This window comes from Bactrocera dorsalis, chromosome 1 (genome assembly GCF_023373825.1).
Source record: "Bactrocera dorsalis isolate Fly_Bdor chromosome 1, ASM2337382v1, whole genome shotgun sequence".
In the NCBI taxonomy this organism is placed as follows: Eukaryota; Metazoa; Arthropoda; class Insecta; order Diptera; family Tephritidae; genus Bactrocera; species Bactrocera dorsalis.
The window spans coordinates 2,048,685-2,062,138 of record NC_064303.1 but is presented as its reverse complement, the minus strand read 5'-3'; the positions used below and the strand labels follow the sequence as shown (position 1 = coordinate 2,062,138).

The 13,454-nt window shown below is 33.3% G+C and overlaps 3 protein-coding genes across 3 annotated transcripts; 2 read left to right on the top strand and 1 right to left on the bottom strand.

Annotated features, from left to right (window-relative positions):
* The first annotated feature begins 2,944 nt into the window (after positions 1-2,944).
* LOC105232316 (uncharacterized) lies at positions 2,945-4,040 on the top strand. Its single transcript, XM_011213965.3, has 2 exons — positions 2,945-3,103; positions 3,189-4,040. Exons 1-2 carry the CDS (start codon positions 3,053-3,055, stop codon positions 3,876-3,878), a joined length of 741 nt encoding a protein of 246 aa, XP_011212267.1. The 5' UTR covers positions 2,945-3,052; the 3' UTR covers positions 3,879-4,040.
* Positions 4,041-6,578: 2,538 nt separating this feature from the next.
* LOC105232317 (uncharacterized) lies at positions 6,579-7,659 on the top strand. Its single transcript, XM_011213967.4, has 2 exons — positions 6,579-6,739; positions 6,802-7,659. The coding sequence occupies exons 1-2, from the start codon at positions 6,686-6,688 to the stop codon at positions 7,531-7,533; spliced, it is 786 nt and encodes a 261-aa protein (XP_011212269.2). The 5' UTR covers positions 6,579-6,685; the 3' UTR covers positions 7,534-7,659.
* A 944-nt stretch (positions 7,660-8,603) lies between these two features.
* On the bottom strand, positions 8,604-12,156 carry LOC105232318 (uncharacterized). The gene is made up of 2 exons (XM_011213968.3): positions 11,961-12,156; positions 8,604-10,440 (listed from the first exon to the last, which is right to left on the bottom strand). The coding sequence occupies exons 1-2, from the start codon at positions 12,015-12,017 to the stop codon at positions 10,111-10,113; spliced, it is 387 nt and encodes a 128-aa protein (XP_011212270.2). The 5' UTR covers positions 12,018-12,156; the 3' UTR covers positions 8,604-10,110.
* Positions 12,157-13,454: the final 1,298 nt, after the last annotated feature.

The window sequence follows — 13,454 nt, the reverse complement described above, 5'->3', positions numbered from 1 at the left end:
CGTAATGAAAAGATCTAAAGCCTTGGATCATGATTTCATTAGAAACACGCAGTTTCAAGTAAACACGCCGTACATTTTTTTTTTTTTCCTAAGGTAGTCCGGGTCAAATTTGACCATATGCTTTGAAAGAGCAAGTTAAAATTCTACGGTCTTGAAGGTACCCAGGACAATTAAGTACACATATTCCAGGTACTGTCAATTAGCACTAATTATTTGAGGAAACTGTTCTGCTGCTTCCACCTAGTACCACAACGGGTTAAGATATCAAGCTGTACAATTTTGAATTTTTGTGTATTCCCTACACATTTTGTTTATAAATAATCAGACAATTTTTACTGTGATTTTGCATACCAATAAGATAAATCAAATCATCTAGTTTTCTAATTTTAATGTTGAATGATTAATCTACATAAAATATATATGTACATATGTACACGTGTATACATAAATATATGCAAACAGACTTATTAATGGCATTGCCTACCTAACCGCAATAGGTGCTAATAAACATACACTTGTGTGCAAATATATATATTTCTTATTTATTTTTCCGATGAAAACCTTCAATTGGTCATTTGTGTTTATTTATTTTATTTAATCGCTTTTTAAACGCGGCTTTTGTGGTCGAAGTGCTTTTGCTTGAGCATGAAGCCAAATAGGTGATCTCCCGCCCGGTTTTCTTAATTGGCACAGTTTAAAAATCATAATATACCACATATCCATATATGTATGTATGTAGGTTTAGAACAAACATGCTTGTGCACAAGCGAGATCTATAAATTTGTTATGCAAATATAAAGAATTATTATTCACCACACATTAATGGTTTTGTTGTCTCGTCATCATTAGCGTTGATGACGCGTGTATTCTTTTGTTGTGCTCCTAACTTCACCACTAACAGCAGCGCCAGCACAAGCCCAAAAAACTGCTACCATTCATTACAAAAACAACAATGATAATAAGATCAAAACAGCAAACAGATGACTGACCGCGAAAGCTGCGTCCAAAACAGTTCGGTAAGCGCATGTACACTGTTGTTGTTGTTGCTACCAGTTTCATAGTTTCAGAGAAGAAGGCGTCCAATTGTCGCCAATATCCAGATACACTTTCATATACAGCTCGTAAAACAGCTAGAGCTGAACAATATGGGTCTTTGTAGCGAAATCGCTTATTAGCTTTCTTCTGATTGCCGAAACATTTGTTTTTACAAGATTTCTATAGGAAAAAGTTCCAAACTAAGCGATAGACGCTTTGTGTGCGCACAGAAGTGGAAAATATTGAATTATAAATGCTAATCGATTGGTCAACATTCATACGAAATTATGTGTTAATTTATCTGCGAAGAGCGCTAGAGCCGGTGAATTGATGCGAGTATACCTGGCTGTCACAGCAGCACATACATATGGCTGTGTGTCTGTATGTAAAAAAAGAAACATCGAATGAGAAGCGTAAAAGTACACTCGAAAGTTTAAGTGCCTCCAATTAGACCGCTCAACTGACTAGACTAGATTTTTTGTTGCTAAAAATTTATTCACAGCAAATTTAACAAAAAAAAAATGTATTCAATTTCTCAATACTGCAGCGGTGACTCAGTCAATGCACTAATTGAATTAATTATCTATTTAATTGAATTAATTAACTACAATAATTTTTATTGTATTGCAATTACACGTATACTTTTCCTGGTACAGACAATAGTACTATTTCACTAAGCAGCGAAGCCTCACCTGTATCACTCACTACACATACTGCAGTCATAGTCTTCCTTATTTTAAGTCATTAACTGCCATAAGTTAATTAAAATTGTTACCGATTTATTTTGAGATGATATAGATTTCATCTCACATTAATCCGATTCTCTCAGATAGCCAGTCTGATTTTAGGATCGTAAATATTTATAATGTGACCTGACAGTTCTATTTCCTTCAAGTCTCGAAATGTAGATTATGCTGCCCCTCGGAGCAATACAGGGATGGTCCGGAAAGTAATAGGACTGAGTCGATTACATAGAAGAAAAATGATTGAACAAATCGTTACAAAACTTTCAAAGCATTGAAGGCGTCACGGAAGGCATTGTCCGGAATAGATTTGAGGGCTGAGGTGCATGCTGCTTGGATCCCCTTTGCCGGCGTGGATGCCCTCTGTGCGTGTGTGGAAGATTGCCTCTTTGTCTCGGGATCATAATCAAAGATCTATGACTCGTCACTTGTACACTCTCAGCTATGGCTGCTATATTTTCTTCACTAAGTGCTGGTTGTGGTCTATTCGGCCGAATATTATGCATTAATGAGTGCTAGGTTTCAAATGGGTGATGGTCTTTCCATAATGAAATGCCAAACAATACTGAATAACATGTCATCATAACACGATCTGTCAAAAAAAGGTTTGATGTCTTGGATATTAATACTAATTTCCCGTAAAAAGCAATGGAAACATATGTATAAAGTTGGAACGAACTCCGAAAAGCAAAAAGATGGTTAGATAAAAGTTAAATCTTCCATTCTATGTTTCCAAGAGAGCTTAAGAAAAAGTTATCTCAGCTGCTCGTAGAATTCAGAATAAACAAAACTATCAATTTTATACCGTGTAGTTTTAACTTTTTCCGGGGGTTTTTACAATTCGCGCTTTTTATTGCAAAACAAATTTAACTGCGCTTACATATGTACTAGAAAAAACGATGTTCATCACAACAATAACATTCACAAAACTTCAGAAGTTATAGTGCCATGAATATGCAAATGAGCAGCAAAAGAAATAAATAAACAAGCGGTGCGAAATAAAATGGAGAACAAACAAACCGCAAAAATTAAGTAAGAGCGTTTTAAAGCCGTGCCGATCTCAAAAATACAGAGTTTGGCAGAATACACAGTTTGTTTTCTTATTTCTACGATTTCTCAGTAGCGACACAATATACAAAGATACAAAAATAAAGTTTATAGCCGCGGGCACCGCGATGTTATAGGTATAAATAGAGGCGGCGGCTGCGCAATCGATTGTGAGTCTCAATTGAGCTGGTCAAGCGTGTGGACGTACTTAATAATAATAAACTAAAATGTCGAAATTCTTCCTTGCTGCACTACTCTGCGTCGCTGCCTGCGCACAGGTAAGTAAAGCTGCTGGACATTGCAAAGTGGATTGAAGCAATCAATTAACGGCGTATATTTGGTACTTTTCTCGTTTTCCAATAGTTGTCTTTCGCTGCCAGCATTGCTGAAGCGATCGATGCTGATCTGCGTGTCAACCTCGACGGTTACAACAAGATCCTCGCCAGTGTCGATGAGGCACACAAGGCCAATCTCGAGAAATTGATCGCCCAGACCGAGGCTGCGCTCAAGGAGACCGACAGCAAAGCCAAGACCACTATTTTGGATGGCTTGGCTGGCACTTTCCCCGAAGAATTCAACCAGTATTTGCACAAGAAATTGCAGGAATTGAATGTTGATGGTGAAATCCAAAACTCTCTCGAATTCTACAAAGCTTTGTTGCCAAAATCTGATTCCGCTGAATTCAAGGCTGACATTGAGAAGTCCATCGAAAGCTTGAACGCTATCGCCAAGGAAGCTGATGCCGCCAAAAAGGTGGAAAGCTACTTGAAATTCACCCAGGACCACCGTGCCGGTTTCCAAGAATACTTGAAGAAGCAAACTTTGCCAGAGATCGAAAAATCATTGAACGGTGCCATCAAATTCTTTGACGGTTTGCTCGCTGACGCCGATATCAAGCACAAGGATGAAATCGCCGCTTTGAAGGTTAAGGCTGAGGGTGGTTTGACTGCCGCCACTTTGGAAGACAAGCAAAAGATTTACTTCGAAGTTACCAATCCCGAAAACAAGGACGTCTTCAACTACTTGAGAGAAAAATACGTTGAAAAGCAGTAGATTACTCATCTCGTCTAATGAGTATTCTATGAAATAATTGTATGTAATCGTAAATTTAATTTATTACAAAATTGAAGAGGAATGTGTGTCGTAAAATGGACCTATCTATTGGCGTACGTGTGAAAATAAAAATTGGCAAAGCATATTGCTAAAATGAAATAATTGCTGTTCTGTTTTTTTTATTATTTGTTTGCTTCTAGTTTTTAATGCGGTCATATAAACGCTTTCGTCTTACGAATTAACTGCTAATTGCGAGACGCTTAGACAAGTCTTTATGCTTATTAGACAAGCTTTGCTACTGATCAGACAATTTTTATACATTTATCTTTTATTGATTTTTTCCCTTTCTAGAATATTAACTTGTTTATTTCCTTAAGTTTGCATGGTTTGAGTGATTCTTAGGAGGCTTGTATATATTATGTTAATTGTCTCAACCTGAATTTGCATTCGAAAGCAACGCGTGACATTTAATTATGCAAAATAGTATAAAATTCGTTAAAATTGGCTTAATTTTGTTTATTCGTTTTGTATTTTTTATTAATTAGTCGATTATGAATTCCAGCAGATTTACGAATTTTCTCCTCATGTATTATTTATTGGAATTATTTATTAAAATTAGCTGTAGCATAATTTTTCATAATTCAAGAAGTTAAGCTGTACTCCAAGATTGGTTAAGTAGCCAGTAGTTGTTGTAGACTTTTAACATGAATTAACTCAGAAACAGCGCATTGATGGACTTAATGAACGTTTTGGTGATGGAGCTCCTTCTAAACGAAGTCGTTGATCACTTCAAGAAAAATTATGTGAAGGTTGTGCAAAATAACTTTTTGTTCCGAAAGCTATTGATGCTGTCCACAAACTGATATTGCAATATCGTCATGTAAGATCTTAATTGAGAATATTTGGAAAAAAATAAAACTATCTGTGATTATTAATATTTTTTGGTCTGTAATCCTGAAGTATTAAAAGGCAACAAACGTCTATTGATTTGTGTTGATTATTAATTCTACCAACTTCTAAGAGATAAGCATCATACGTTGCATCCAAATCCTTGATGAAGTCCAACGCTTCTGTCTTCGTTTTCGTTAATGTTTGCTGCAGATAATGAAAGGGTCAGCTTTTTCACGTTCTACAATTTTTCATGTAGAAAATATATGCTATGTTATCTTTCATGCCGGATTTGTTCGATATTTGAATAAAAACACAAATAAATATTCGCAAACAAGTTGGTAATGATCAAATCATTTACAGAGTTTCTGACTGTTTATCTCACGAACGAAATTATATTAGGATACAGTTGGATGATTTTTGGTTAAGCAATCGGTTATGTCGTAATATGAATCTTAAAAGCGCCTTTATTTGTGAGTGCGTGCTCAGACAGTTGCGTGTTTTTGATTGCATAGTTTACTACAAATCGAATAATTAGTATAATTCGAAAATAGGCTGTATTTATAAAACTTGCAAGTGTAAGGCGGAAGGTTTCATGCACTGTGAAGAAATTATATTAAGATCAAATAGCTGGAAAGTACAATACTGTTATTTTATATTTGGGAATATATTGTTATGTACCAAATAATATTCAAAATATTTTTATCTTATTTTAATTGAATTTTTATTTATTTAAAACTTTCTTTAATTTCGATTTGTAGTAAATCTTCTTAATCTCATTCAAGCAATTATTTTTATAATTTTTTTTTGCCTTTGCATCTACGGAATTCTTGGTGCAGACAGAACTGAGTCACTTCAATTGCTTAGTAGGTTGCAGAGACGATTGCCTCAATTTAATTGCTATTACTCTAGATTTATATAGGGTGGTTCAAAATGTTGATTTCAAAAAAATAATTGGAAATATGCAATGTGTGGAAAATATTATTAAGGAGTTGGTGCTTGGTCGGACGCAAATCCGGATACATGTCTCAGGTAGATCTTAAATACTATCGTTGAATATATTCGATTATTATTATAAATTAGGGTTGGGACTGCGACCTGAAGAGCCTTCCACTATTTCACACGGATTTACATAGGTCCAATATTCTGAAGAATTCTATGAGCTCTATAGAGGCAATGCGCTCCCTAATCGCATGTATAAATTAGCAGCTGCCTGTAGATTGCTGCCAATATCTTTCTTTGACCGATCTCTTTTCCTTGCGGTAGAGTTTATTTATGAATTTATAGTGTCGGGATCCACCGCGAAACAGAGTTCCGGTGTCTCTTGTCTATAAGCTGCTTAGAGCAGGTAAATTCGAGGCCAGTGCGTTCCCAACTAACCCTTTGAGTACCGGAAGCCAGTGAAGGTGAACTCTATTGCAGACTGACTACCGGAAGAGAAGGCAGAGATTGAAGTCTTAGCGGATACCTTTGCTTCCGCTACACCATCAATATCTGACTCAGTTTGACTTCTTTTATCAACCTTTGGATCAACCTTTTCGTGCATTAATTCGGTTTGCCAAAGCTGCCTTATCTGCTCAAAATATGCATTTAGTACATTGCTCTTACAATTGTCATTGAAAAGTCCAAGTAAATTAAAACAAAAAATGATTAATGTAGAGCTCTGTCTGCGAATGGGAAGCACCAAGTTTGCGCCTAATTGAATTTGCATGCTGGGAGTCAGTAATAACTTGGCTGCCGACCTAGACCTATGCGTTTGCTGATTTTCTTACGAAAGCTACGACTTTGAAATAAGTTTTTACCGTGTAACTTGTAATAAAATTGGGTTGCATGCACGCCAAACGCACTTTAAGACGCTTGAGTGCCTCAACACCAACAGTAAGCCATAAGCTTCGCAAATAGAAAGTTAAGTGAACACAATGCTTTGGCAAAAGCTGCTGCTGATCAATCTTCAAATAATCCTCGCACTGCAGGTATGAAGCAACTGAAACTTCTATGAAACTATATTGAGAAAAACTGTCTTCCCAACAACTAGTGCATCGCCGGCAATCCGGTCGAAGTGGACGTGGACGAACTGAAGGCGCAAATTAGCAGTCACCTGAGCTACACAGCACGTCGGCTAGCACGCATTCAGCAGGATGTCGACGCGAAGTATGCCATTGAATTGGAGCAACTGTTGGCGCGTTACTTAAAAGCCGCCAATGCCGAGGATCCGCTGGTCGAGGAGAAACAGCTGCTGGAGTACGAAGGAGAGCAACGCCAATCGTTTATGGCTTATGTTAATCTGCAGTACGACGAGCAATTCTTAAACGAGGATATACGCGTACAAGAGTGGAGCATGCGCACGCTGATGACAGAGGTGAGCGGTTCATTGGCTGAGGAAATTGAGGAGGTCTTGCCAGCTTATGAAAGTGCCGTGAAGATTGATGATTTCGACCAGAAATATACTGCTTTCACGGGTATACAGGAGACATTTTCGGCGGCGCTGTGGCAGCTGATCGACGCGGAACCGGAGGAGGAAGCGGTGCTCAATGTGCAGCTGAAGTTCTTTAAGGAGTTTTTGCTCTATTTGCAGAAGCAGGAAGATGCTGCGTCTTTCGCCGCAATGATAAAAGACACATTAAATGTTGTGGAGTCGACGCTGACGAGTGCGGATCTTAAGCAAAAGATGGATGTGCTAGACAGTTTTGATGATTTGACAACGAAATTCCGGCGGTATTTGGATTATAAGGTGCTGGAGTTTCAGTTCGATCGATTTGGACAGTGAGGAGCGGTCTAGTTATTCTGTGTTCAGTGTGTTAAAAATAATCGAAAATATTGTGCGAAAATCTGTGAGCATTTATTTGGAGTAATTAAATTAATTAATCAAAAATTTCTTGTGTTGGTGAACTAATCAGATTTAATATTTCATAAAACGGGGTTTGCCGTGCTTTCAGAGCAAGTGATTTTCAAAAATTTTATAATTTCTAAGGGAAATAAAAAGTTTCCAAAACATTTTTCAATAAAAAGTTCCGCCCAAATATGCACCACAAGTTCAAATAAATGTGAGTTGTAAAATATAATGATTTAGAAAAGTCATTAAACGGACATAATTTTTTTTACTTACACCACTATTAATTTTCGTACTTACACTTAATTATACCCCATTGGTAGTGTACGAGCACATATAATAATTTCAATGTAAGGTTACGAAAATTTTCCTATAAAATATAAATATTGGCGTAATAGTTAATATTTTCAACCAAGTAGGTGACGCATATTGTATACGTACGAGTATATTTATTGCTTTTAGTAGTTAATCTAAGAAAATGCTTAAGTCGACTTGCACGAGAACTTAAATAAGAGTTCTTCGAATGGAAGCTCTTTATACAAGTATATCAATTTAGTATGGTTTGTGTACATTTCTCATTTCTCATCTCAATATATACATAAATATACTCGTATTAATATAGAATACTGTGAAGAATTGAATGAGTACGTTGACGCTTCTGAATATATTTACTCTTAATATTGATAAGTAATGACTCACTTAAATATATATGGGTATTAGTGTGGGTCAAAAAAATGACTATACATTTTTTGTTTGGTTCTCTGAAAAATAGGTTGTTATCCAACCATCCAAGTATGACCTCTTTATTGTAATGAAAAAGTTCTTCACCTTCACCGACTAATTGAAAAAATACCTTTTTTCATGGACTTGTAGGATATTGAATTCTTTACAAATTGAATTCCAACGATTCTTTCAGTAAACCTAACTGTTTAAAGGGTAAAAACCAGCATGTTTTCAAAAATTTTTTTCTCATATAAAAAATTAAATATTTTATTAGAATTTACATTATTACAAACATACACTATTAATAAATAAATTCTGAAATTTTTGAAAGAAAAAAAGGAAAACGCGTTTAAAGCCTGTGCATTTAGCCTAGTTAGCCTCGGGTGGACAAGTTCTTAAGGCTGTATATCCGGAACTATTACTCGGATCAACATGAAAATTTTGGACAATATTCTAGCAGTTTAGTACAATTCAATAAGGCAATAAAAAAACATACCCTTAAAAGATGTTAACGATTTTTGGAATTTGATTACTTTAAGGCAAATTGTTTTTTCTCACAAATTTTAAAGCTCAGTGAAAAAATAAATCTTTTTAATTTGCCAAACCAAAATTTCGTGCGATTCGTATGTGCGCTTCAAAAATGATCTACATATATAATTTTCTGACTAAGTTAAGATTTTACGAGATCTCCATCATCAAAAATCAATGAAAAAGGATAAATAATAATAAAAAGAAAATCAAAAATAAATAAGAAAGCTCAAAGTGCCCGAGAACACCTTCAAGACGAGCCGCACTCTGGCCGATCATGAATCTTTACCGGCGAGGGCTACGTCGATGAAATCAAAATTTGCTTGAAAACCGTCGATTGAGATATAGAGACCTCGTTGTTAGTGTTGGAATATTATTTAAACTTTACTCGATATCGTTCTCCAAGCCCTATATTCGTCTAATTTGACACCGTACAACTTCTGGCTATTCAGCAAACTCAAAAGGCTAAAGCGGAGACATCGCTTCGACACGATGATGGTGATAAAAAGGTACTGAGATCTACCGGAAAAAGGCTAGTCACACTGTTTTGAGAACTGTAAAAAGATTTGACAAGAGTGTGCTTTATGAGACGGCAATACTTAGAGTACATTTTATATGGGGATAAAATTGATTTGGAAGAATTTTATAAACAAATTAACTTTAATTTCTGAGCACCGTAGTGTTAAGACGGGAACAATAAAATTGTCTAAAATGACGTCAGAAAAGCAAGATTAATTGCATTTTCTCTATCGCGGAAAGCTTGAAAAAAGTAAAAAATGCCTAAAACTCAAGAATAATGTCAAAAACCAAAAAAGTCTTATGCTGAGCCCCACTGACATCCACGTCTTTTTCTAGCGCTATCTAGCTACCACTTACTCGGTTTAATGTTCTTTAAAATTTGCTTAAAAAATACCATTTAAAATTTTTCTTATTTTTATTCCGATGTATCAGCTTGAGTGGTTCCACAAGGAAGTAAATGATTTTATTTATACTAAGCCTACTATTTGTTGTTAAAACATATATTTGCAACACCCATAATAATACTATTTAAGTAAAAAATAATTATAATAAATTATGCGAACAATAAATATAAGAAATGTGAATAGAAGAGCGCAGCAAACTTTTAGAAGAACATTTTTGTTATCCCGTCAGGGCATGTGTCTAGGTAATTGAAGAAAGCACAATCGGAATACAACTGCATACATTAAAATCAACCAAATTCATACACGATACTTTACACAATTTTAAATTCTTCTATATTGCCTAAATTGTTCGGAAACCCTTCATATCCAAATAGTCCTCCAGATCTTTGGTGCGCTCAACCAGCCAAACGGAGTAGAAAAATTGTCGCTGCATCTCATTGTAGTCGTGCTCTACTAGCGCCGAGCTGACTAAGTTGTAGAGTTCCTGTAGTTCGGCCGCGAATTGTTCGTTCTCTTCCTGCAGCAGATTGGCGAAGAAGTTACGGTATTTGCCGAGATTGCGTTGAAAGTGCAGCATTGACGAGCATTTCTCGCTGGGTTCGATTGTCTCGTTATCGCTATTTGTGCAGTCGGGATCGCGTGGTATGAGGAAGGCGGTCGAGCGTGTGAACTGACAAGACAAAATATGGGTGGTGCAAATGCGATTAATTAAATTGCGTAAATGTGTTGTTTTTGTTTGTTCGTATACGTAAGAATTGGCATGCATATGAGGAGTTAGTCAAAACAATAATTGTAAACATTTTGTGTTTTTGCTTTTTTTTTTTGCTAATTTAAATTATAGAAAAATATTTTTAATAAATAATGTATTAACTTCAGCTCAATAAATAATAATTTTGAACGATTTTTTTTATTAATATTTAAATTGTTTAAAATCTAGTAATTTTTTAAATTTCTTTTATAATTTCTAAAAAAATATTGACCAATTTTAGTATTAAATTTTTTTATAATGATGATTAAAATTAGGATTTTTGAAATTTTTCGATTATTCGGAGTGGATTATTGAATATTTTACATGTTTTAATGTCATATATTTTCTGGTCTGACCAGACGTTAAAACTGAATGAACTTACTTAGATTATTATTATTTTATTAAATTAAATTTTTTTATTTGATAAAATAATCTGCAGTTAAATTTTTAAATTTTTTTTAATTTTTTAAAAAAATTTACAGTTAAATTTTGAAACATTTTTAAATTAAAAACTTAGTAATACTTTTTTTAATTATTTAAAAAATGTGCAGTTCTGTAAGTAAACAAATCGTTGATAATGTTTTTTTAATTTTCTTAATTTAAAAAAAATGTCCAGCTAAATTTTTGAAAATTTGTTTAATTAATAAAAAAATGTCCAGTTTAGTTTTCACTAATTAATTTTAAAATTTGCAATTAGTCCAATTAAATAAAATTTTTAGAAATTATTTTAATTAACCAAAAAATTGCAATTGTTTAATGTATATAAATTAATTAAGAAATCTGCAGTTAAGTCTTTTTTTAATTTTTTAATCAACAATATTTTTTTTTTATTTTCTAATTAAAATTTTTTTTTAAGTTTTTATAAATTAATTACAAAAATTACAGTTGCGTTTTTTAATTTTTTTTATTAACTTAAATATTTGTAGTTAATTTTTTGGACAATATTTTAACTAATTTGTATTTGCGGTTCATTTTTTTTTTATTTAGTAAAAAATAATTTTTTGAAATTGTTTAAAATTAATTTTAAATATCGGCATTTAAATTTTTTTAATTTTTTTTTATTAATTAAAAAAATATGCTCTTATTTTTTTTTAATTTAATAAAACTTCTGCAGTTAATCTTTTGATTTTTATTCAATTTATCAAAAAATATTTTATAAATTAATTAAAAAGTCTGCCGTTAATTTTTAAATTTTTTTTAATTAATTAAGAAAAAATTTAATTAATATTTTTGAAATAAGAAATAATAAATAAGTATATGATTTCGAAAATAGAAAATCTCAAAAGAATTTAATTGTTTCAAAAATAAAGAATCCACAATAACTCAACTCTTCATCAGTTTCAGTAACACTTTGCCTGCGCAATAAAGCTTTGATTTTTGTATTCAAAATATTTATATTAAGTAATAAGTAAATATTTATGTGTCACGTGCAGCTGCTTTACCTGATGCAACAACAAAACACTCAACAACAACAACAACTTCTGTAACTTATTAGCCATCGTTTTAGACTTTTTTCGATATTTATATAACCGTTAAAGATTAAGTTCTTCCTCAAAACGCTCAGTGATGTCAGCGGCTTATATATTTACTGGGGAAAAATCCACTCGCGTTCGCAGTTGTTTCGAAACTGAATTGCGTTTTATAATGAAATATAAATTTTGCAGTACCTAAAATCGATTTCTACAAATATATATACAAATATATAAATAAATATGTATATATAATATATGGAATGGCATGGCTGAGTTATCGCTTAACTTACAATACTATTGATGTGCTGAACTATGTACTTGGAAGACACAAATACACCAATAAATATAAAAAAAATATTTACATACATACATACATACATATATGCATTATATATAATTACAAGTGAATATATTAAAAAAGTACGCCTTTTAATTTAAAACCATACACTTACATACATACATATATACACAGACATGTAGGCTTATATAAAAATTGAAATGTGATGAGATCAGTGTGTAGCGTGAAATGTAGAACTTGCGGCGCCCCATAATGATCGCGCTACACATGCATATATACATACATACGCACATATTCACATTTGGTCCTTATCAGCAGAGAATGATTTGCAGCTAGTTGGGTATGCTTTAGTCATTATAGTACTATTTTATTTTGTTTTTGTAGCGTTTTCTACACTACGCATTCAACATGCGTTTATAGGAACTAAAATTCTTTATTAATAAACAAGTTTTTTATGTGTAAGACATTTATAAATAGATTTATAAAGAGAGGTGTGATTACAATTTTCTCGTGGTGTTTTAAAAATAGGTTAGTTGAGGTCAGAGTTGGTTGTACCAAGAATATACACTCAAGGACGAAAGAAGAGACCGGTTTCCAGTTACTAAGAAGTATTTAATTTGTGGAAAATATCATGTTATATAAGGTCTTTTAAGAAGTAAGCCATTAATTTTGCATACATTTTAGGCTTTTAGTTAGCTTAGTTAGAATGATCTGATTTAGGTCACCATTACGTTGACTTGTGGCCGATAACTTCTTGTCATCTTAAAGGAAATTTCTTAAAGCTCGATAAGAATCCTCTTTCTTATTGTCAGAAACTGGGACAATCGATTTTCACAAGCTTATCTCGAGACAAACTGTTCACCAGAAAAATCATTTGCTGTAGTCAGGAACAGGTAATAATCTCTTGGTGCCAGTTCAGGTCCAAGGCTGACTTTATAGGAAATACTATATTTTAATCATACAATATCTGCGGAATTTCTTGGCTCTGATTTTAAATGAAAAAGTCATTTTAAGGTGCACATATGATGCGAAGCTTAAAATAAAAAGTTTGTAAAAATGCTATATCGATTGTTTATAATTTGAGGATATATTTATACATATTTTAATAATATAACTTAAAAATGTACCAAAAAAATATTAACTATTTTCTCAATTACATGTGATAT

What these genes read in the sequence shown, in the direction of transcription:
- LOC105232316 (XM_011213965.3), top strand. Translation starts at nt 3,053, where the DNA reads ATGTCGAAATTCTTCCTTGCTGCACTACTCTGCGTCGCTGCCTGCGCA. An exon ending in GCGTCGCTGCCTGCGCACAG is followed by an intron (nt 3,104 to 3,188) that starts GTAAGTAAAGCT and finishes GTTTTCCAATAG; the next exon opens with TTGTCTTTCGCTGCCAGCAT.
- LOC105232317 (XM_011213967.4), top strand. Translation starts at nt 6,686, where the DNA reads ATGCTTTGGCAAAAGCTGCTGCTGATCAATCTTCAAATAATCCTCGCA. An exon ending in AAATAATCCTCGCACTGCAG is followed by an intron (nt 6,740 to 6,801) that starts GTATGAAGCAAC and finishes CCCAACAACTAG; the next exon opens with TGCATCGCCGGCAATCCGGT.
- LOC105232318 (XM_011213968.3), bottom strand. Translation starts at nt 12,017, where the DNA reads ATGGCTAATAAGTTACAGAAGTTGTTGTTGTTGTTGAGTGTTTTGTTG. An exon ending in GTGTTTTGTTGTTGCATCAG is followed by an intron (nt 10,441 to 11,960) that starts GTAAAGCAGCTG and finishes TTGTCTTGTCAG; the next exon opens with TTCACACGCTCGACCGCCTT.